General features: G+C 48.9%; 1 protein-coding gene across 1 annotated transcript in view; it reads right to left on the minus strand.

Moving 5' to 3' along the window:
- pycr3 (pyrroline-5-carboxylate reductase 3) overlaps positions 1–22,915 on the minus strand; it is a 36,528-nt gene extending 13,613 nt beyond the window's left edge. Inside the window, exons 1-5 of the mRNA XM_067968514.1 lie at positions 22,802–22,915; positions 7,967–8,031; positions 7,114–7,293; positions 2,438–2,650; positions 1,710–1,802 (exon numbers count right to left, since the gene is read on the minus strand). Of these exons, the coding sequence (XP_067824615.1) occupies positions 1,710–1,802; positions 2,438–2,650; positions 7,114–7,293; positions 7,967–8,031; positions 22,802–22,880 (630 nt within the window). The 5' untranslated portion in view covers positions 22,881–22,915. The remainder of the gene's footprint in view (positions 1–1,709; positions 1,803–2,437; positions 2,651–7,113; positions 7,294–7,966; positions 8,032–22,801) is intronic.
- Between the last annotated feature and the right edge of the window lie 200 nt (positions 22,916–23,115).

The following is a 23,115-nucleotide window of genomic DNA, read 5'->3' on the forward strand; positions in this document are numbered from 1 at the left end:
TGAGGGTCTCTCTCTCTCTCTCTCTCTTCCCACTGGCTGGGAGGGTCTCTCTCTCTCTCTCTTCCCACTGGCTGGAGGGTCTCTCTCTCTCTCTCTTCCCACTGGCTGGGAGGGTCTCTCTCTCTCTCTCTCTCTTCCCACTGGCTGGGAGGGTCTCTCTCTCTCTCTTCTTCCCACTGGCTGGGAGGGTCTCTCTCTCTCTCTCTCTCTCTCTCTTCCCACTGGCTGGGAGGGTCTCTCTCTCTCTCTCTCTTCCCACTGGCTGGGAGGGTCTCTCTCTCTCTCTCTTCCCACTGGCTGGGAGGGTCTCTCTCTCCTCTCTCTCTTCCCACTGGCTGGGAGGGGTCTCTCTCTCTCTCTCTCTCTCTCTTCCCACTGGCTGGGAGGGTCTCTCTCTCTCTCTCTCTCTCTCTTCCCACTGGCTGGGAGGGTCTCTCTCTCTCGTCTTCTTTCCCACTGGCTGGGAGGGTCTCTCTCTCTCTCTCTCTCTTCCCACTGGCTGGGAGGGTCTCTCTCTCTCTCTCTCTCTCTCTTCCCACTGGCTGGGAGGGTCTCTCTCTCTCTCTCTCTCTCTCTTCCCACTGGCTGGGAGTGTCTCTCTCTCTCTCTCTCTTCCCACTGGCTGGGAGGGTCTCTCTCTCTCTCTCTCTCCCACTGGCTGGGAGGGTCTCTCTCTCTCTCTCTCTTCCCACTGGCTGGGAGGGTCTCTCTCTCTCTCTTCCACTGGCTGGAGGGTCTCTCTCTCTCTCTTCCCACTGGCTGGGAGGGTCTCTCTCTCTCTCTTCCCACTGGCTGGGAGGGTCTCTCTCTCTCTCTCTCTCTTCCCACTGGCTGGGAGGGGTCTCTCTCTCTCTCTTCCCACTGGCTGGAGGGTCTCTCTCTCTCTCTTCCCACTGGCTGGGAGGGTCTCTCTCTCTCTCTCTTCCCACTGGCTGGGAGGGTCTCTCTCTCTCTCTTCCCACTGGCTGGGAGGGTCTCTCTCTCTCTCTTCCCACTGGCTGGGAGGGTCTCTCTCTCTCTCTTCCCACTGGCTGGGAGGGTCTCTCTCTCTCTCTCTCTCTCTCCCACTGGCTGGGAGGGTCTCTCTCTCTCTCTCTCTCTTCCCACTGGCTGGAGGGTCTCTCTCTCTCTCTCTCTTCCACTGGCTGGAGGGTCTCACTCTCTCTCTCTCTCTCTCTCTTCCACTGGCTGGGAGGGTCTCACTCTCTCTCTCTCTCTCAGCCCCAACACCTGCTCTCCATTCGATAGCTCTGAGCTGATAGGTTTATCAACATTTTTTTTCTCCCCTCCTTCCCTGAAGTCACCAACTCATTGCTGGGGTATGGTTGCACTGGCACCAGCCATCCTCTGGTGCTTCAGCCAATGGACACTTGTTATTCAAGTCTGAATGGTGAGTGTCAGCAGGATATTGGACTGCAGGGGGTATCACAGTTGAACCCAATTCAGTCCTTACAATCTGTGCATGCACACCTCCGGTAAGGGGCACTGCTTTTGATCAGGAGAGACTCATTTTCCCTCCCTAACCCAGGATCAATGAGACAAATTGTACTGCCCGTACCACTGCCCTGGCTGAGGTCAAGTAGCTCCAGACCAGGAACAGAACCTGGGACCTCCCTCATCTGTATAACTCACAGCAAGCTGTGAATTTACCCACTAACCTAAGGCAGCAGACAACTTAAGTTTGATCATATGACTGATCTGTCACCTACCAGCAGCGTGTGAGCTACAAGCTTCTTCGACAAATCATATGGCATTCCCATCTTAACAGCCCCATCTGCCAGAGCCTCAGCAAACAAGTAAACCTAGCAAACAAGAAAGAAAGACTTGCATTTATATAGCACCTTTCACGACCTCAGGACATGCCAAAGCGCTTTACAGCCAGTGAAATACTTTTGAAGTGTAGTCACTGATGTAATATAGGCAACACAGCAGCCAATTTACACACTGCAAGGTCTCACAAACAGCAATGTAATAACGATCAGATAATCTGTTTTTAGGTGTTGGTTGCAGGATAAATATTGGCCAGGACTCCCCTGCTCTTCTTCGAAATAGTGCTCCTGTACTGGGGGAGGAAGGAAAGAACTCAGCCAGGTTTTCAGCTCTTGATCATTATACGGTCACCTGAGCGCACGTGGATGTTGAATGAGAACAAGACTGGGCATTGCTGTGATGCTTCCCATGGTTGAATAACTGACACTCACTGTCAGAGCTCACCCATGAAGAATGACGACTTGGGAGAGGGTATCTAGTACCAGAGGGCATCCAGTGCTCCAGCAAAGGGGTCACTAGTTTCAGGAGAGGAATGAAAGCCCTATCTTATCCTTGCAGACATTCTCACACATGCACAGACCAGACAGTTCCACATGGGGTGGTGCACTTAGCTGCAGGCCAACGAGGGAGCACAATTACATATTCCTTCCCCTGCTGCCCTACGTACATATGCCACTCCGCTCCCACTGATCCCCGTGTGGATGTCCATGTAGGATTCTGGGGTCTCTTCGCACAGTCCACAGGCAGATACAAGGCTCTTCAGGAGAATGGCTTCCTGCTCCCCAGCATTGGTTCCACGGCAAAACACCATCGAGCCCTGCTGCACCACGCAAGGGAGGTTCGGCATCAACCGCAACACCCTGGTCCCAGCAGGTAGGAACTGAGAAGAGAGGATGAGAATTACCGAAAGGCACATCATTAAAATGTATCCAAGAGTTTACATTCACAGGCATATATTTTATGAAGCTGTTGTACATTTGGAGTACATGGTGCTTATGGAAGGAGTACAGTGGTACAGTCAAGTTTCTTATCATGGCTGTGTCTGCACTCAGGGCAATGAGAGGTTAGGGGTCTAAGGCAATTTGCTTGTTCTTGGATCAGTTGGGTCTGCGATTGGGGGCTGTCTATTGATAGGCAAGTTGGTTGGTATTTTTCTATGGCGGTATGGTGTCGAAATTTGCAGATGATATCAAATTGGGAAGTGTAGCTAACAATATGGAGGACTGCACTAAATATAGGAAGACATAAACAGGCTTGCAATGTGGGAGGACATGGCAAATGAAATTCAATATAGCGAAGTGTGAGTGGTTCATTTTGGTAGCAGGAAAAAGGAGACCACTTATTCCTTGGAACTAAATGAAAGAGGAGCAAAGAGATCTGGGAATACAGATACATAAATCACTAAAAGTAGCAACACAAGTTGGTAAGCCATAAGGAGTGTAAACAAAGTACTGGGTTTCATTTCTAGAGGAATAGAATACAAAAGCAGGGAGGTAATGTTAAATTTATGTATAGCCTTGGTTAATCCACACTTGGTGCACTGTGTGCAATTCTGGTCTCCATACTACAAAAAGGATATTGAAGCCCTGGAGAAAGTGCAGAAAAGATTTACAAGGATGTTACCAGAGGACGCAACTATCGGGAAGACTAAGCAGGCTGGGACTCTTTTCTCTGGAAAAGAGAAGACTAAGAGGAAACCTGAAAGAGGTCTTTAAAATAATGAAGGGGTTCACTTGGCTGGGGAGTCCAGAACCAGGGGTCATCGTCTCAGGATACGAGGTATGCCATTTAGAACTGAGATGAGGAGAAATTTCTTCACTCACAGAGGGTGGTGAACCTGTGGAATTCTCTACCACAGAAGACATTGGAGGCCAAGTCATTAGATGTATTCAAGAAGGAGATAGATATATTTCTTAATGCTAAAGGGGTCAAGGGATATGGGGAAAAAGCGGGATCAGGGTACTGAGTTAGACGATCAGCCATGATCATTTTGAATGGCGGAGCAAGCCCGAAGGGCCGAATGGCCTATTCTTGCTCCTATTTTCTATGTTTCTATGTTACCAGGGTGGATGTGGATATCAATTTTGGAAGAATTTCTTTACGCAGAATGGTGAGAATGTGGAACAGAGTGGTTGAAGGAGAGAGCGTTGATGCTTTAAGGGGAGGCTTGGTATATGCGTGTGGGAGAAGGGAATAGAGGGACATGGGGGCAGAGTGGGAAGAGGCTTGTATGAAGTGTGAACACCGGCATAGACCAGTTGGGCCGAATGGACTGTTTCTGTGCTGTAAAGTCAATGTACTTCTATGCATTTTGCTGCAGGTGTTGGTGATGAGGGTCTGTCCCAAGAACTTTCACCATTCCTCCTCCATTAACGGACAAGCTAGGTTTCACTTGAAGGCTCCCCTCAGGTATTCTGACTGTCGTGTCACAAGGTGGACATTTATCTGCGGAGTGGCAGATGTAAAACTTGTTGGCCAACTGCTTGGGAGAGGAGAGACAGACACAGAGGGGCCTTCAGGGAAGTGCAAACTATTGGACTGAAATCGTGACAGGCAGCATTTGGAATAGATCGAGGAGGTGGGGAAGATTTTTCTCATTATCTTGTGTTCATCCATCCTAGATGTGACATAGGCAGATTACTCCTAGTTAGGTCGGCATACAAGGCACTTCTGACTGCCAGCTAGCTCAGCACAAACCAGGGATGAACCTGGGAGCTTCCTGATCTGCCTCATCAGGCACCCCCAGGGTCAGGCACAGCACAACATAGGAACAGGAGTCGGCCATTCAGCCCCTTGTGCCTGCTCCGCCATTTGATAAGATCATGGCTGATCTGTGATCTAGCTCCATATACCTGCCTTTGGCCCATATCCCTTAATACCTTTGATCGCCAAAATGCTATCTATCTCACATTTAAATTTAGCAATTGAGCTAGTATCAATTGCCGTTTGGGGAAGAGAGTTCCAAACTTCTACCACCCTTTGTGTGTAGAAATGTTTTCTAATCTCACTCCTGAAAGGTATGGCTCTAATTTTTAGACTGTGCCCCCTACTCCTCGAATCCCCAACCAGCGGAAATAGTTTCTCTCTATCCACCCTATCTGTTCCCCTTAATATCTTATAAAGTCTGATGCAGAGTAAAGCGCCTTCCAGTAATCCCCAACCTCAAAACACTATCCTTTTGTTTCATCACATGTGCACTTCCCATAGACACAGGGATGACTTTCATACATCAGTCTGGGCTGGATTAAAACTCAGGTGCCAGTGGTGTGACACTTGCTGTCAAGGGTGAGACAGGCGAGGTACTGAAAGGCAATTGGCTGACATGACATCATATTCATAGAATTTACAGCACAGAAACAGGCCTCTCGGCCCAACGGGTCTATGCCAGTGTTTATGCTCCACACGAGCTTCCTCCCACCTTACTTCATCTCACCCTATCAATATATCCTTCCAATCCTTTCTCCTTCATGTGTTTATCTAGCTTCCCCTTTAATGCATCTATACTAATCACCTCAACCACTCCTTGTGGTAGCGAGTTCCACATTCTCACCACTCCCCGAGTAAAGAAGTTTCTCCTGAATTCCTTATTGAATTTATTAGTGACTCCCCTCTCAATTTTTTTTTAAATTGTTCGTGGGATGTGGACGTCGCTGACAAGGCCAGCATTTATTGCCCATCCCTGTTGGCCTTGAGAAGGTGGTGATGAGCCACCTTCTCGAACCGCTGCAGTCCGTGTGATGAAGGTTCTCCCAGTGTTGTTAGGTAGGGAGTTCCAGGATTTTGACCCAGCGACGATGAAGCAACGACGATATACTTCCAAGTCGGATGGTGTGTGACTTGGAGGGGAACGTGCAGGTGGTGGTGTTCCCACGTGCTTGCTGCCCTTGTCCTTCTAGGTGGTAGAGGTCGCGGGTTTGGGAGGTGCTGTTGAAGAACCCATGGCGAGTTGCTGCAGTGCGTCCTGTAGATGGTACACACTGCAGCCACAGTGCGACGGTGGTGAAGGGAATGAATGTTTAGGATGGTGGATGGGGTACCAATGAAGCGGGCTGCTTTGTCCTGGATGGTGTCGAGCTTCTTGAGTGTTGTTGGAGCTGCACTCATCCAGGCAAGTGGAGAGTATTCCATCACACTCCTGACTTGTGCCTTGTAGATAGAATCATAGAAGTTACAACATGGAAACAGGCCCTTCGGCCCAACATGTCCATGTCGCCCAGTTTATACCACTAAGCTAGTCCCAATTTCCTGCACTTGGCCCATATCCCTCCATACCCATCTTACCCATGTAACTGTCCAAATGCTTTTTAAAAGACAAAATTGTACCCGCCTCTACTACTGCTTCTGGCAGCTCGTTCCAGACACTCACCACCCTTTGAGTGAAAAAATTGCCCCTCTGGACCCTTTTGTATCTCTCCCCTCACACCTTAAATCTATGCCCCCTCGTTATAGACTTCCCTACCTTTGGGAAAAGATTTTGACTATCTACCTTATCTATGCCCCTCATTATTTTATAGACTTCTAGAAGATCACCCCTTAACCTCCTACTCTCCAGGGAAAAAAGTCCCAGTCTGTCTAACCTCTCCCTATAAGTCAAACCATCAAGTCCCGGTAGCATCCCAGTAAATCTTTTCTGCACTCTTTCTAGTTTAATAATATCCTTTCTATAATAGGGTGACCAGAACTGTACACAATATTCCAAGTGTGGCCTCACCAATGCCCTGTACAACTTCAACAAGACATCCCAACTCCTGCATTCAATGTTCTGACCAATGAAACCAAGCATGCCGAATGCCTTCTTCACCACCCTATCCACCTGTGACTCCACTTTCAAGGAGCTATGAACCTGTACTCCTAGATCTCTTTGTTCTAGAACTCTCCCCAACGCCCTACCATTAACGGAGTAGGTCCTGGCCCGATTCGATCTACCAAAATGCATCACCTCACATTTATCTAAATTAAACTCCATCTGCCATTCATCGGCCCACTGGCCCAATTTATCAAGATCCCGTTGCAATCCTAGATAACCTTCTTCACTGTCCACAATGCCACCAATCTTGGTGTCATCTGCAAACTTACTAACCATGCCTCCTAAATTCTCATCCAAATCATGAATATAAATAACAAATAACAGCGGACCCAGCACCGATCCCTGAGGCACACCGCTGGACACAGGCATCCAGTTTGAAAAACAACCCTCTACAACCACCCTCTGTCTTCTGTCGTCAATCCAATTTTGTATCCAATTGGCTACCTCACCTTCGGCAGAGGAGGAGCGAAGTTGTTGGCAAAACTCCCCTCGAGAAATACTCACTTGGAACGCAGTCCCCAGGATTATCTACTCACTTTTTCCAGCGTTTCTATAGTAACCCCAGCTGCCACGGAGATGATCAAGTGTGCTGGCATGATGAATGGAGAAATTTCTCTCAGGACTTCGGGCAGAACGTAAGGCTTGACGCTCAGAAAGAGGACGTTGCAGCTCTTTACCACGGAGACATTTCCATGCATAGCCTGCATCCCAGCTTCCTACGGAGCAAGGCATAACAGGAAGAGAGAGAAATCCGGATTGAGAAAAGACCAGCAATCCCACTCCTTCCACATACAACCCTCTCCATCGTAGACTTTACCCAATCTCCTCAGGAAAGGTCTGTTTAGTTTCTCTATCCCCCTCCAAAGTTAAATCAAAACTCCCATCACCAATCTTTCTTTAGCCATTGAATTTCTTCTCTCTGCTCCCCATCTCTCCTGAAGGTACCGACTCGTTCCTGGGTAAAGTTTCTAGAGGTTAGACAGACAGTGAGTGCTGGCAGGCTATTCAGCTGTGCGACACTTCACAACCCGATCATGGTTCCATCCTCACTCAGGATCCACATGTGCACTTTGAAGCACGGTGGTGGAGGGGGGGGGGGGGGGGGGGGAGAAGGGGCAAGGGGTTCCACTGGATAGTCAGGATTTTCCTTCTCTCTAACCCAGGGGGTACTAAGGACAATTTTTACCAATTCATTGAGTCTGGAACCCTCCTGCACTACGTGGCTCAGTACAGGGCAGCACATTGATCCAATGAAGCCAATCAGGAAGGTGGGACTCTGGAGTATTCTTTTAACGGGTTCTGCCTGCCACTCTTTCGCAACCCCCCCTCCCCTGCCATCCCATTTGGCTTCACACAGCCATAATCCAGAGGCCTCTCACTGCACCTTACCTTGAATTTGTACAAGTTCTTGTTTGAAGGAGCTGATGCCATCACTTTCTCAGGTTTCACACTTCCTAAGAAATAAAAAAAAAGATGTTTAGCTTGAAATTAGGATCCCCGGCCTTGTGCACCTTGTGGCTCCCCCGCCTCCACAGACCCCCTGGTCATATACAAGGTCACATGTTTGCTTGCGTTGTTACTTGAAGGAATCAGGCAATTTCAAATGACACAGGCAAGTCGTTCTTACTAATGGGAGGCCAGTTACAAGCCCAAGTTATAAACTGTGATGGACTTTGTACTGTCTGATTTTCTCCATTTCGCTCCTGGCTGGGGTAAGATGGGAATCGGTCACCCCTGGTGGCCATGCTTCAGGTGTGCTCCTGGACAGTGAATGGTGATGGGTTATTCAGGTGCAGGTGGCATCATTGGCAAGTGTGGTTCTGCCCGTACCCAAGTTCTCACACACACACACACACACACACACACACTCCTGCTGGCAACTATCAGAAGTGGGGATCATGGCTACTTTTCCCCCTCCCTAACCCAGGGTTGCTGAGGCCAAGTGTAGCATCTCTACTGTTGCCCTGGCTGTGCTCAGCTAACTCAGCACTGACTAGCGATCAAACCTGGGTCTGTATGGCTCTGCACACCAGGTGATGTCTCTACTCACTAGGTCTTAAGTCATCAATGCTGAGTCCTTGCTAAACAGCTCAAAAAAAAAACACAACTCCTAGGGCTTGTCTGGAGTGTCTTTGGGGTTTTGCCATGCCTCCAGATAATGTCTGCCAACACCTAATCACTCAACAGCACCCGTGTACCTACAGGTCAGGCCATTTGCTTCAGTATTAAAGCATAACAACTGCACCGTGGCTGCAGAATGTACAATCTACAGGATACACCGCAGCAACTCACCAAGCTTGCTTCTACCGCACCTCCCTCCCCTTTGACTACCGAGAAGAACAAAAGTAGCAATATCACCTCCAAGTTCCCCTCAGAGTCACATATCATTCTGACCCAGAGGTACATCGCTGTTCCTCCATCGTCACTGGGTCAAGATCTTGGAATTCCCAACCTAATACCCTCATGGGAGCAACATTCGCACAACAACCGTAGAGATTCAAGGAGAAGACCCACCACCATCTCAGGACAAATAAGGATGATCAATAAATACAGCCTTACCAACCAATGTCACCCATATCAGGCAGTGCATTCCAGATCATAACCACTCGCTACGTAAAAAAGATTTTCCTCATGTCACCTTTGGTTCTTTTGCCAATCACCTTGGATCTATGTCCTCTGGTTCTTGATCCTTCTGCCAATGGGAACAGTTTCTCTCTATCTAGACCCTTCATGATTTTGAATACCTCTATCAATTCTCCTCTCAACCTTCTCTGTTCCAAGGAGAACAACCCCAGCTTCTCTAGTCTATCCATGTAACTGAAGTCCCTCATCTCTGGAATCATTCTAGTAAATCTCTTCTGCACTCTCGCTAAGGCCTTCACATCTTTCCTAAAGTGCAGTGCCCAGAACTGGACACAATACTCCAGTTGTGGCCGAACCAGTGCTTTTTAAAGGTTCATCATGACTTCCTTGCTTTTGTACTCTATGCCTCTATTTATAAAGCCCTGGATCCCGTATGCTTTTTTAACCACTTTCTCAACCTGCCCTGCTACCTTCAACGATTTGTGTATACATTCCCCCAGATCTCTCTGTTCCTGTACCCCTTTTAGAATTGTTCCCTCTAGTTTATATTGCCTCTCCTCATTCTTCCTACCAAAAAGTATCACCTCGCAATTTTTTTGAGTTAGATTTCATCTGCCACTTATCCGCCCATGCCACCAGCCTGTCTAAATCCTCGAAGTCTATCACTATCCTCCTCACAGTTCACTACACTTCTGAGTCATGTGTCATCTGCAAATTTGGAAATTGTGCCCTGTACACCCAAGTCCAAATCATTAATATATATCAAGAAAAGCAGTGGTCCTAGTACCAACGCTTGGGGAATACTACTGTACACCTCCCTCCAGTCTGAAAAACAACTGTTCACCGCTACTCCCTGCTTCCTGTTTCTTAGCCAATTCTGTATCCGTGCTGCTACTGCCTCTTTTATTCTATGGGCTTCAGTCTTGAAGACAAGCCTATTACGCGGCACTTCATCAAGTGCCTTATGAAAGTCCTTATTCGTGCACGGTGCTTCACTAAGTGCTCTCTGCTGGTGTTTGCCACTGTGCGGGTGGGTGACATAGGGTGCTGTGAGCTGCCAAGTTTAATCAGCACGTCGGGATTTCCACCTCTACTCTTGGGTGCCTAGAATAGCAAGTCACAATGGCAACAAATGACTCTTTGAAACAGAGCTTACATGGCAAGACATTGTAGTGTGTTATGTTGCATTACTGCACTGCTTCTATGGGTGCTTCATTTTATAATATTACCGTACAACAACTTAATAGGACTGCAATTTAAGCTTGAGGCAACATCATAGAGGGAGAATATGTGGCACTTCGTTCATGTACTTTCCAAATGCACAGGCATATCCATGTTTTCCCGGAGCACTGTGTATTGCTGCTAACAGACTATCACATGCAGCAAGCAACAAACACCAAGCACACTGCCGGTTCACGGGTTCACTTGCATGGTAAACATCTTCTCTCAGATTCCTCTTGGCAACACATATCCCTTTTCCATCTGCTTGTAGAAGACCCACACACAAGAGGCAGCACTTGCAGAGAGGAGGGTCACCTCGGCCTCAATTGTTAACTCCTTATGAGGAAATTGTAAGCATGTGGAGATTCTAGGCATGAAGGCAATCAAGGATGTGGGGAAGGGAAAGGTCAGAGGCATCTCCCAAGGTCATGGTTAGTAACATCCTTTGTTTGTCATTCCTTATAGAATCATAGAAAGGTTACAGCACGGAAGGAGGTCATTCGGCCCAACGAGTCCGCACCAGCTCTCTATGCAAGAGCAATTCAGCTAGTCCCACTCCCCCGCCCTTTCCCCCTAGCCCTGCAAATTTTTTCCTTTCAACTACTTATCCAGTTCCCTTTTGAAAGTCATGATTGAATCTGCCTCCACCACCCCCTCGGGCAGTGCATTCCAGATCCTAACCACACTGTGTAAAAAAAGGGAGTGAAGGATAGACCAAGTAATTACAGGCCAGTCGGGCTAACCTCGGTGGTGGGCAAATTATTGGAATCAATTGTGAGGGACAGGATAAACTCTTAGAAAGGCACGGAGTAATCAAGGACAGTCAGCATGGATTTGTTAAGGGGAGGTCGTGCCTGACCAACTTGATTGAATTTTTCAAGGAGGATCGATGAGGGTAGCGCAATTGATGTAGTCTACATGGATTTTGGCAAGGCTTTTGACAAGGTCCCACATGGCAGATTGGTCAAAAAATTAAAGGCCCAAGGGAAAAATTAAAGGATCCAAGGGAATGTGGCAAATTGGTTCCAAAGTTGGCTCAGTGGCAGGAAGCAATGGGTAATGGTCGACAGATGGTTTTGTGACTGGAAGGCTGTTTCCAGTGGGGTGTCTCAGGGCTCAGTACTAGGTCCTTTGCTTTTTGTGGTATACATTAACGACTTGGACACAAACGTAAGGAGCATGATTAAGAAATTTGCGGATGACACAAAAATAGGCCATGTGGTTCATAGTGAGGGGGAAAGCTGTAGACTGCAGGAAGATATCAATGGACTGGTCAGATGGGCAGAAAAGTGGCAAATGGAGTTCAATCCACAGAAGTGTGAGGTAATGCATTTGGGGAGAGCAAACAAGACAAGGGAATACACAATAAATGGGAGATTTACAGTCAGAAATGGGGGAAATTATAATGGGAACAAAGAAATGGCAGAACAATTAAACACATACTTTGGTTCTGTCTTCACAAAGGAGGACACAAATAACCTCCTGGAAATGTTAGGGAACCAAGGGTCTAGTGAGAGGGAGGAACTGAAGGAAACCATTATTAGTAAAAAAATAGTGCTCGGGAAATTAATGGGGCTAAAGGCTGACAAATCCCCAGGGCCTGATAATCTACATCCCAGAGTACTAAAGGAAGTGGTCCTGGAAATAGTAGATGCATTGGTGATCATCTTCCAAAATTCTATAGACTCGAACAGTTCCTATAGATTGGAACACTTGGAAGGCATTAACGGGATTGGACAAAGTCAGCATGGGTTTATGAAAGGGAAATCATGCTTAACAAATCTACTGGAGTTTTTTTGAGGATATAACTAGTAGAATAGATAGGGGAGAACCAGTGGATGTGGTGTACTTGGATTTTCAGAAGGCTTTTGATAAGGTCCCACACAAGAGGTTAGTGCGCAAAATTAAAGCACATGGAATTGGGGGGAATATACTGGCATGGATTGAGAATTGGTTGACAGACAGGAAACAGAGAGTAGGAATAAGTGGGTCTTTTTCCGGGTGGCAGGCAGTGACTAGTGGGGTACCGCAGGGATCGGTGCTTGGGCCCCAGCTATTCACAATATATATCAATGATTTGGATGAGGGAACTAAATGTAACATTTCCAAGTTTGCAGACGACACAAAGCTAGGGTGGAATGTAAGCTGTGAGGAGGATGCAAAGAGGCTCCAATGTGATTTAGACAAGTTGGGTGAGTGGGCAAGAACATGGCAGATGCAGTATAACGTGGATAAATGTGAGGTTATCCACTTTGGTTGTAAAAACAGAAAGGCAGATTATCTGAATGGTGATAGATTGGGAAAAGGGGAGGTGCAACGAGACCTGGGTGTCCTTGTACATCAGTCGCTGAAAGCGAGCATTCAGGTGCAGCAAGCAATTAGGAAGGCGAATGGTATGTTGGCTTTCATTGCAAAAGGATTTGAGTACAGGAGCAGGGATGTCTTACTGCAGTTTTACGGGGCCTTGGTGAGAGCACATCTGGAGTAGTGTGTGCAGTTTTGGTCTCCTTATCTGAGGAAGGATGTCCTTGCCATGGAGGGAGTGCAACAAAGGTTCACCAGACTGATTCCTGGGATGGCAGGACTGACGTATGAGGAGAGATTGGATTGACTAGGCCTATATTCACTAGAGTTTAGAAGAATGAGAGGTGATCTCATCGAAACATATAAAATTCTAACAGGATTAGACAGACTAGATGCAGGGAGGATGTTCCCGATGGCTGGGGAGTCCAGACCCAGGGGTCACAGTCTCAGGATACGGGGTATGCCATTTAGAACCGAGATGAGGAGAAATTTCTTCACTCAGAGGGTGGTGAACCTGTGGAATTCTCTACCACAGAAGGCAGTGGGGGCCAAGTCATTAGATGTATTCAAGAAGGAGATAGATATATTTCTTAATGCTAAAGGGATCAAGGGATATGGGGAAAAAGCAGGAACAGGGTACTGAGTTAGACGATCAGCCATAATCATTTTGAATAGCAGAACAGGCCCGAAGGGAGGAATGGCCTACTCTTGCTCCTATTTTCTATGTTTCTATACTGAGAGATGTAGAGGAAGTGAGGGACCTTGGAGTGCATGTCCACAAATCCCTGAAGGTAGCAGGACAGGTAGATAAGGTGGTTAAGAAGGCATATGGAATATTTTCCTTCATTAGCCGTGGCATAGAATATAAAAGCAGGGATGTTATGCTGGAACTGTATAAAACATTAGTTAGGCCACAGCTTGAGTACTGCGCACAGTTCTGGTCACCACATTACAGGAAGGATGTAATGGCACGAGAGAGGTTGCAGAGGAGATTTATGAGGATGTTGCCCGGACTGGAGAAATTTAACTATGATGACAGATAGGATAGGCTGGGGGTGTTTTCCTTGGAACAGAGGAGGCTGAGGGGTGATTTGATTGAGGTGTACAAAATTATGAGGGACCTGGATAGAGTGGATAGGTAGGACCTGTTTCCCTTAGCGGAGGGGTCAATAATCAGGGGCCATAGATTTAAAAAGTGATTGGTAGAAGGATTAGAGCAGAAATTAGGACATTTTTTTTCACCCAGAGGGTGGTTGGAGTCTAGAACTCACTACCTGAGAGGGGGGGTAGAGGCAAAAACCCTCAACTCATTAAAAAAATACCTGGATGTGGACCTGAACAGCCGTGACCTGCAGGGCTACGAACCAAATGCGGGAAAGTGGGATTAGGCTGGGTGACTCGTTTCTCACCCAGCAGGGACATGATGGGCCGAATGGCCTCCTTCTGTGCCGTAAATTTTCTATGATTCTATGTCACCTTTGGTTCTTTTGCCAATTACCTTAAATCTATGTCCTCTGGTCCTTGACCCCTCCGCCAATGGGAGCAGTTTCTCTCTATCGACTCTGTCTACACCCTTCATAATTTTGAATACCTCCATCAAATCTCACAACCGTCTCTGTTCCAAGGAAAATAACCCCAGCTTCTCTAGTCTATCCACGTAACTAAAGTCCCTCATCCCTGGAATCATTCTAGTAAATCTCTTCTGCACCCTCTCTAAGGCCTTCGCAAATTTCCTGAAGTGCGGTGCCCGGAACTGGACACAATACTCCAGTTGTGGTGTTTTATAAAGGTTCATCATGACTTCCATGCTTCTATTTATAAAGCTCAGGATCCCGTATGCTTTTTTAATCACATTCTCAATCTGCCCTGCCACCTTCAACGATTTGTGCACATTTACCCCAGATCTCTCTGTTCCTGTACCCCTTTTAGAGTTGTGCCCTCTAGTTTATATTGCCTCTCCTCCTTCTTCCTACCGAAATATATCACTTTGCATTTTTCTGTGTTAAATTTCATCTGCCACGTTTCCGTCCATGCCACCAGCCTGTCTATATCCTCTTGAAGTCTGTCACTATCCTCCTCATTGTTTACTACACTTCCAAGTTTTGTGTCATTGCAAATTTTGAAATTGTGCCCTGTACACCCAAGTCCAAGTCATTAATATAGATCAAGAAAAGCTGTGGTCCCAGCACTGCCCCTGGGGAACACCACTGCAAAAAACAACCGTTCACCACTTGGCGAATTCTGGATCCATGCTGCTACTGCCCCCTTTATTTCATGAGCCGCAATCTTGATGACAAGCCTACCATGCGGCTTTATCAAACACCTTTTTGAAAGTCCATATACACCACATCAACTGCATTGCCCTCATCTACCCTCTCTGTTACCTCATCAAAAAACTATCAGGTTAGTTAAACACGATTTGCCTTTAACAAATCCATGCTGGCTTTCCCTAATCAATCCACCCTTGTTCGTTCTGTCCCGGATTATCGTTTCTAAAAGTTTCCCCACCACTGAGGTTAAACTCACTGGCCTATATTTGCCGGATTACATAGGAACATAGGAACAGAAGTAGGCCATTCAGCCCCTCGAGCCCGCTCCGCCATTTGATAAGATCATGGCTGATCTGTGATCTAACTCCATATACCTGCCTTTAGCCCATATGCCTTAATACCTTTGGTTGGCAAAAAGCTATCTATCTCAGATTTAAAATTAGCAATTGAGCAAGTATCAACTGCCGTTTGCGGAAGAGAGTTCCAAACTTCTACCACCCTTTGTGCATATAAGTGTTTTCTAATCTCACTCCTGAAAGGTCTGGCTCTAATTTTTAGACTGTGCCCCCTACTCCTAGAATCCCCAACCAGCGGGAACAGTTTCTCTCTATCCACCCTATCTGTTCCCCCTAATATCTTATAAACTTCGATCAGATCACCCTTTAACCTTCTAAACTCTAGAGAATACAACCCCAATTTGTGTAATCGCTCCTCGTAACTTAACCCTTGAAGTCCAGGTATCATTCTAGTAAACCTACGCTACACTCCCTCCAAGGACAATGTGTCCTTGTTTATCCTTAAACCCTTTTTTGAACAAGGGTGTAACATTTGCAATTCTCCAGTCCTCTGGCACCACCCCCATATCTACAGATGTTTGGAAGATTATGGCCAGTACCTCCGCAATTTCCACCCTTACTTCCCTCAGCAACCTAGGATGCATCCCATCCGGACCGGGTGACTTATCTACTTTAAGTACAGCTAGCCTTTCAAGTACTTCTTCTTTATCAACTTTTAGCACATCCAGTATCTCAACTATCTCTTCCTTTACGGAGACTCTGGCAGCATCTTCTTCTTTGGTAAAGACAGATGCAAAGTACTCATTTAGTACCTCTGCCTCAACGAGTAGATCTCCTTTATAGTCCCTAATTGGCCCCACCCCTCCTCTTACTACCCATTTACTGCTTACATGCCTGTAGAAGACGTCTGGATTACCTTTTATGTTGGCTGCCAGTCTATTCTCATACTCTCTCTTTGCCCCTCTTATTTCCTTTTAAACTTCCCCTCTGAACTTTCTACACAGACTGCAGTGGTTCAAGAAGGCGTCTCACCACCACCTTCTCAAGGGCAATTAGGGATGGGCAATAAATGCCGGCCTTGCCAGCAACGCCCACATCCCATGAACGAATTTTAAAAAAATTCTGCCTGTTCTCACTTGTGTTATCAACCTGACATCTGTCATATGCCCTTTTTTCCATTTCATCTTACTCACTATCTCTTTTGTCATCCAGGGAGCTCTGGTTTTAATTGCCCTACCTTTCTCCCTCGTGGGAATGTGCCTAGACTGTACCCGAACCATCTCCTCCTTAAATTACAGTTTTGCCTGCCAATCTTTGATTCCAATTTACCCAGACCAGATCTGTTCTCATCCCATTGAAATTGGTGCTCCTCCAATTGAGTATTTTTTCTTTAGAGTGGTCAGTGTCCTTTTCCATCACTAGTCTAAACCTTATGATACCATGATCGCTACTCCCTAAATGCTCCCCCACTGACACTTGCTCCACTTGGCCTACCTCATTCCCTAGAACCAAGTCCAGCAATGCCTCCTTCCTTGTTGGGCCAGAAACGTACTGGCTGTGAAAGTTATCCTGAACACATTTCAAAAAAATTCCTCCCCCTCTGTGCCCCTTATATCATTATTGTTATCCCAGTCTATATTAGGATAAATGTATCCTTCCTACTAGTTGGTGGCCTATAGAATACACCCAGTAGTGTAATGGCATCTCTTTTCTTTCTTAACTCTAACCAAATAGATTCTGTCCTTGACCCCTCCAGGACATCCTCTCTCTCCAATTCTGCAATATTCTCCTTAATCAATACGGCCATCCCCCCTCCTTTCTTTCCTTGCCTCGCTTTCCTGAACACCTTGTATCCAGGAATATTTTGTACCCAATCCTGCTCTTTTTTGAGCCAGATCTTCGTTATGGCCACAACATTGTATTCCCTAACCCTAACCCAATTATCTCATTCATTCACTCCCTCACCCACAGATTCAGTGCAGTAATGCAACATAACACTACAATTTCTTGCCATGTAAACTCTGTTTCAAAGACTCATTTGTTGCCATCATGACTTGCTAGTCTAGGTGCCCAAGAGTAGAGGTGGAAATCCCAACGTGCTGATTAAACCTAGCAGCTCACGGCACCCTATGTCACCCACCCACACAGTGGCTAACACCCCAGCATGGATACATCCAGTCCATGGTTAGTGAGCTTCAGAAGAGAGCACTTAGCAAAGCACAGAGCACAAGTAAGGCGGAATTGGAGGAGGTGGAAGCTGCTGGACAGAAGACCATCTCGGCGGCTCCTTCAGTTGCTGAGCCCTGGGATCCAGACCTCACAGGGCCTGCAGACAACTGCACTTTTATAGCTCATCATGAGCAGTCCATGCAATTCTCCAAGAGTGTGCCAAGCGGCCTCCATAGTTCTATGTAGAAGTCCACAACCTGCATCTGTGCAGTGCCTGACCGAGCTGCAGACTGCCATGGAGTGTATGGCCCACTGCTGGACCTTCAGTGGCAGTGGATTCCCCCCATGGCCATTCAAATGGGTTTCACTGGAGTTCTGGTGATCCTGAGCTCTAAGCGGCATGGATTCACTATATTAGGAAAACAGTTTCAGACAGCCATAATGCAACAACCTCAGTGCTACCCTGCAGATCTCTTGACCTGCTGAGGGCAGCCCAGCAGCAGGGGGATGGCAAGAGCTGGCATGGGTGATGGTGATGTCTCTGTGGGGTGACAACGCATTCATAATACCTAGCCACTGAATTATAGTGAATGCATATTGCCAACAAGCATACAGGCCCAGGCAGCCACCTCATCAATCACTGTGGTGCCGGAAATTGCAGGGCCATCCAATAACAAGGAAGTACTGAGCCACCCACATCCCAAGTGGTGCACACTACACCCAGCAGCCTCACTTTCTCTTCTCACTGGGGAAATATTTAGAAGACACACACCATGCGCTGGACACGCCCGCACCACACAGTCTTAGATCGAATAAAATTTAGCTTAACCAGTACTCTAAATGTGTTATGACACTTCATTTCGGATGGGGCAGAACTAGATTGTTGCAGATCTTTGCGTCTGTGGCTCCTGATGAAAAGGCTGTGGGCAATGGTGTCGATGGGTTATTTAGCCAGGGTATTAATGGGCACGGTTCTGTACCTATGGTCACAGGCCCGTTGCACATTCATGGAGTGCACTCCCTTTCTGTTGCTGTAGGGATGGCAATGGGGGGGTAGGGCCCATATAGCCACATCTGTGCCATCAACAATGCCTGGCAGTTTGCAGAGTCCAGCCAGAGGGTATAAATGCAGGGCTGTCTTGAGTTACTGCCCATCTTCCAGGGGACAATTAATGAATTCACTGGGCCGAGCAAACAAGTCACCTGTGACTGTGCACTGCAGCTTGGCAGATTACACATGCTGATGTTCAGAAAGGACCAGAAGCGTAAAAGTGCAAGACAGCAGTTACTATGATAGCCACTGACAACAGAAATGGTGCCATCCTGGAAATGATGTCTAGGTCTGGCTGCAGAACACTGCAAAGTTCTGCCACGGTCTCCTTGGGGAACAGTATTCTCTGCATGCAGGTTTCTTGCGACATATCCGGCCTTGGCCTGTATACATGAGTGGTGGCATAAGGATGGGTCCTACTGGATCACTTAAGGTCTTCTATGCCTCCTCTGATGCTGCTCCAGAAACTGCAAAGAGAGAGGGATTGCTGGAGAGATACTGACCAATAGCTCCCATGTAGGCAGCACAGAATGACAGTTTCCTGGGGAAATAGTCACAGATAACCAATGGGTACAGCTTTAAGAAGTTCTGAGTAAGTTCAGTTTTGGAAACACAGCAAAGCAGCGCTGAAACTGAGTAACAATTGCAAAAACTTTGGGTACACTTTAAGAGAGGAGTGAACATGGTGACCATACATCCCATGGTCTGGAGTGCTGTTCAGGGGCACTCATTGCATGATGTGGCTATAGCCTTGTTACCATCTTTTCTGCGCCTAGTATATACATGTACAGGCTTTTAGCACCACAGGTACATCTACAAAGCATTATACAAGACTAACCCCACCAGGCACTGAGCAGGCGTCAATGCATCACAGTCTCTCACTCATCTCCACATTCTGATTTAGTACTGCATTAGTTTTCTCTTCAATGTCCCCTCCACAGTCTTCCATTTCCCCCACATCCTGGCCCAGTTCAGAGGCCTGCTTATTAAGCCTTTGCTAATATCAATTCAGACGCATAGTCTTAGACGTGTAAAGGCCTTTCCAACCGCAATTTTCAACCCTCCCCCAGCTGACATTGGAAACCTGCAGTTAGCTGAACTATGCCAGACCACCAGTGGGGATGCTACAATTGTCAACACTGCTGGATTAGAAAGCAGATGAGAAACAGCCAGATTCCTGCTCCTGATTGTTATCCTTTGACCCATGATTGAAAGTGCCAGCGTGTGAGCATCGGCTGAGGTCAAGATCAGACTCAAGTGTGATGTCCCCCATGGTCAGATATCCTGTCAACATGCACTGCTGAACCTGAGGTACTGGAGGATGCCAAGTGCCTGCACAAAGGAATCAGTTTAACATGGCAGCAATTGCTTCTGCTGCAGTGTGACCTGATCCTTTGAACTTTACAGCAACTTTTTCCTGTCTGCTACAATTCCTTCACGTGGTGGCTATATCCCATTTACTAGCAGTGCCCAAATCTCGAGGCTGAGAAACTGCATGATTTTCACAATAACACTGCGGCCTTACTCTTCAAATCCAGACTCTCAGCTGCAGTTTTACCCCCATTTTCTCATTGTTCCTTCTCTCCCCTTAGGTCTCCATGGCCAATTTCGCCCCCTCCCTTCATTTCCCTATGCTGCTCGTCAGGGTATAGTTCCACGAGAGTAGGTCGCCCTCGGATATTTCACCCTTTCTTCAAGGCTATGCATTGGCAGGCTGTTGGATCACAGGGATTGAACCCAACCCGGTTCTCATCAGACATCCAAATCCCCGTAATTCCTGGAAAGGATCAACGGATAGCAATAGGGAGTAGGAACCCTAGTTGGATTTATTCTTTCATTTACTCAGTGGCACTGGGATCCGACTGTAGCATCTCTACTGAGGGTCAACCAACTCAGGAGATTGAATCTTGAACCGTCCTTGCGTGATCCCACGAGTGCTTGAAATTAATTGTTTTCATTTAAAGTGTCACTTGAGCCTCATTGTTAACGAAAAACCCAGGCGCGCGCGACCCCAGCACCGCAAACCAGGCGCGCGAGCCCCCAATACTGCAAACCCAGGCGCGCGCGACCCCAATACTGCAAACCCAGGCGCGCGCGACCCCAAAACTGCAAACCCAGGCGCGCGCGACCCCAAAACTGCAAACCCAGGCGCGCGCGACCCCAAAACTGCAAACCCAGGCGCGCGCGACCCCAATACTGCAAACCCAGGCGCACGAGCCCCCAATACTGCAAACCCAGGCGCGCGCGACCCCAGCACCGCAAACCCTGGCGCGCGCGACCCCAATACTGCAAACCCAGGCGCGCGCGACCCCAATACTGCAAACCCAGGCGCGCGCGACCCCAGCACCGCAAACCCTGGCGCGCGCGACCCCAATACTGCAAACCCAGGCGCGCGCGACCCCAGCACCGCAAACCCAGGCACGCGCCCCCAGCACCGCAAACCCAGGCACGCGCCCCCCAGCACCGCAAACCAGGCGCGCGCGACCCCAGCACCGCAAACCCAGGCACGCGCCCCCCAGCACCGCAAACCCAGGCGCGCGCGACCACAATACTGCAAACCCAGGCACGCGCCACCCAGCACCGCAAACCCAGGCGCGCGCGACCCCAATACTGCAAACCCAGGCGCGCGCGACCCCAGCACCGCAAACCCAGGCGCGCGCGACCCCAGCACCGCAAACCCAGGCGCGCGCGACCCCAGCACCGCAAACCCAGGCGCGCGCGACCCCAGCACCGCAAACCCAGGCGCGCGCGACCCCAGCACCGCAAACCCAGGCGCGCGCGACCCCAATACTGCAAACCCAGGCGCGCGCGACCCCAGCACCGCAAACCCAGGCGCGCGCGACCCCAATACTGCAAACCCAGGCGCGCGCGACCCCAATACTGCAAACCCAGGCGCACGAGCCCCCAATACTGCAAACCCAGGCGCGCGCGACCCCAGCACCGCAAACCCTGGCGCGCGCGACCCCAGCACCGCAAACCCAGGCACGCGCCCCCCAGCACCGCAAACCAGGCGCGCGCGACCCCAATACTGCAAACCCAGGCGCGCGCGACCCCAGCACCGCAAACCCTGGCGCGCGCGACCCCAGCACCGCAAACCCTGGCGCGCGCGACCCCAGCACCGCAAACCCAGGCACGCGCCCCCCAGCACCGCAAACCAGGCGCGCGCGACCCCAATACTGCAAACCCAGGCGCGCGCGACCCCAGCACCGCAAACCCAGGCACGCGCCCCCCAGCACCGCAAACCCAGGCGCGCGCGACCCCAATACTGCAAACCCAGGCGCGCGCGCCCCGCAGCACCGCAAACCCAGGCGCGCGCGACCCCAATACTACAAACCCAGGCACGCGCCCCCCAATACTACAAACCCAGGCGCGCGTACCCCCAATACTACAAACCCAGGCACGCGCCCCCCAATACTACAAACCCAGGCACGCGCCCCCCAATACTACAAACCCAGGCACGCGCCCCCCAATACTACAAACCCAGGCACGCGCCCCCCAATACTACAAACCCAGGCGCGCGTACCCCCAATACTACAAACCCAGGCACGCGCCCCCCAATACTACAAACCCAGGCACGCGCCCCCCAATACTACAAACCCAGGCACGCGCCCCCCAATACTACAAACCCAGGCACGCGCCCCCCAATACTACAAACCCAGGCGCGCGTACCCCCAATACTACAAACCCAGGCACGCGCCCCCCAATACTACAAACCCAGGCACGCGCCCCCCAATACTACAAACCCAGGCGCGCGTACCCCCAATACTACAAACCCAGGCACGCGCCCCCCAATACTACAAACCCAGGCACGCGCCCCCCAATACTACAAACCCAGGCGCGCGTACCCCCAATACTACAAACCCAGGCACGCGCCCCCCAATACTACAAACCCAGGCACGCGCCCCCCAATACTACAAACCCAGGCGCGCGTACCCCCAATACTACAAACCCAGGCACGCGCCCCCCAATACTACAAACCCAGGCGCGCGTACCCCCAATACTACAAACCCAGGCACGCGCCCCCCAATACTACAAACCCAGGCACGCGCCCCCCAATACTACAAACCCAGGCACGCGCCCCCCAATACTACAAACCCAGGCACGCGCCCCCCAATACTACAAACCCAGGCGCGCGTACCCCCAATACTACAAACCCAGGCACGCGCCCCCCAATACTACAAACCCACACTAGTCCATCCCCAATCCATGCAGCATTCAGAGGGATCTAACAAGGTGCACCACGGAGAACTAGAGCTCAGGTTAGCTTTGCAGATATATGAACTTCTCTGAGAAGTGAGAGCACTCCCATTAACTGTTCCAAATATGTTACCTGACACCAAGAGCCCTGTGGCGATCCCAAAAGCCATTTTCCCTGCACCAATAAAACCCACATTCCAATCTTCCTCCATACTAGCTGCAGACAATTGCTAAAAACACGTCCTACCACAACTGGCCCACCATAAAACAACCCTGCGTTCGAGAGCTACACCTGGCCGGCTATAAAATATCCATAGGTTGAAGACCTGCAACTGCTCAACGGTAAAGCATATCCGAGTTACATAACTATTGTGGTCCACCAGATGTTCAACATATATGGAAACCCACCACCATACTTTAAAGTCTCCATACCAAGCTAGAGAACCC

This window comes from Heptranchias perlo, chromosome 2 (assembly GCF_035084215.1).
Source record: "Heptranchias perlo isolate sHepPer1 chromosome 2, sHepPer1.hap1, whole genome shotgun sequence".
Lineage (NCBI taxonomy): Eukaryota > Metazoa > Chordata > Chondrichthyes > Hexanchiformes > Hexanchidae > Heptranchias > Heptranchias perlo.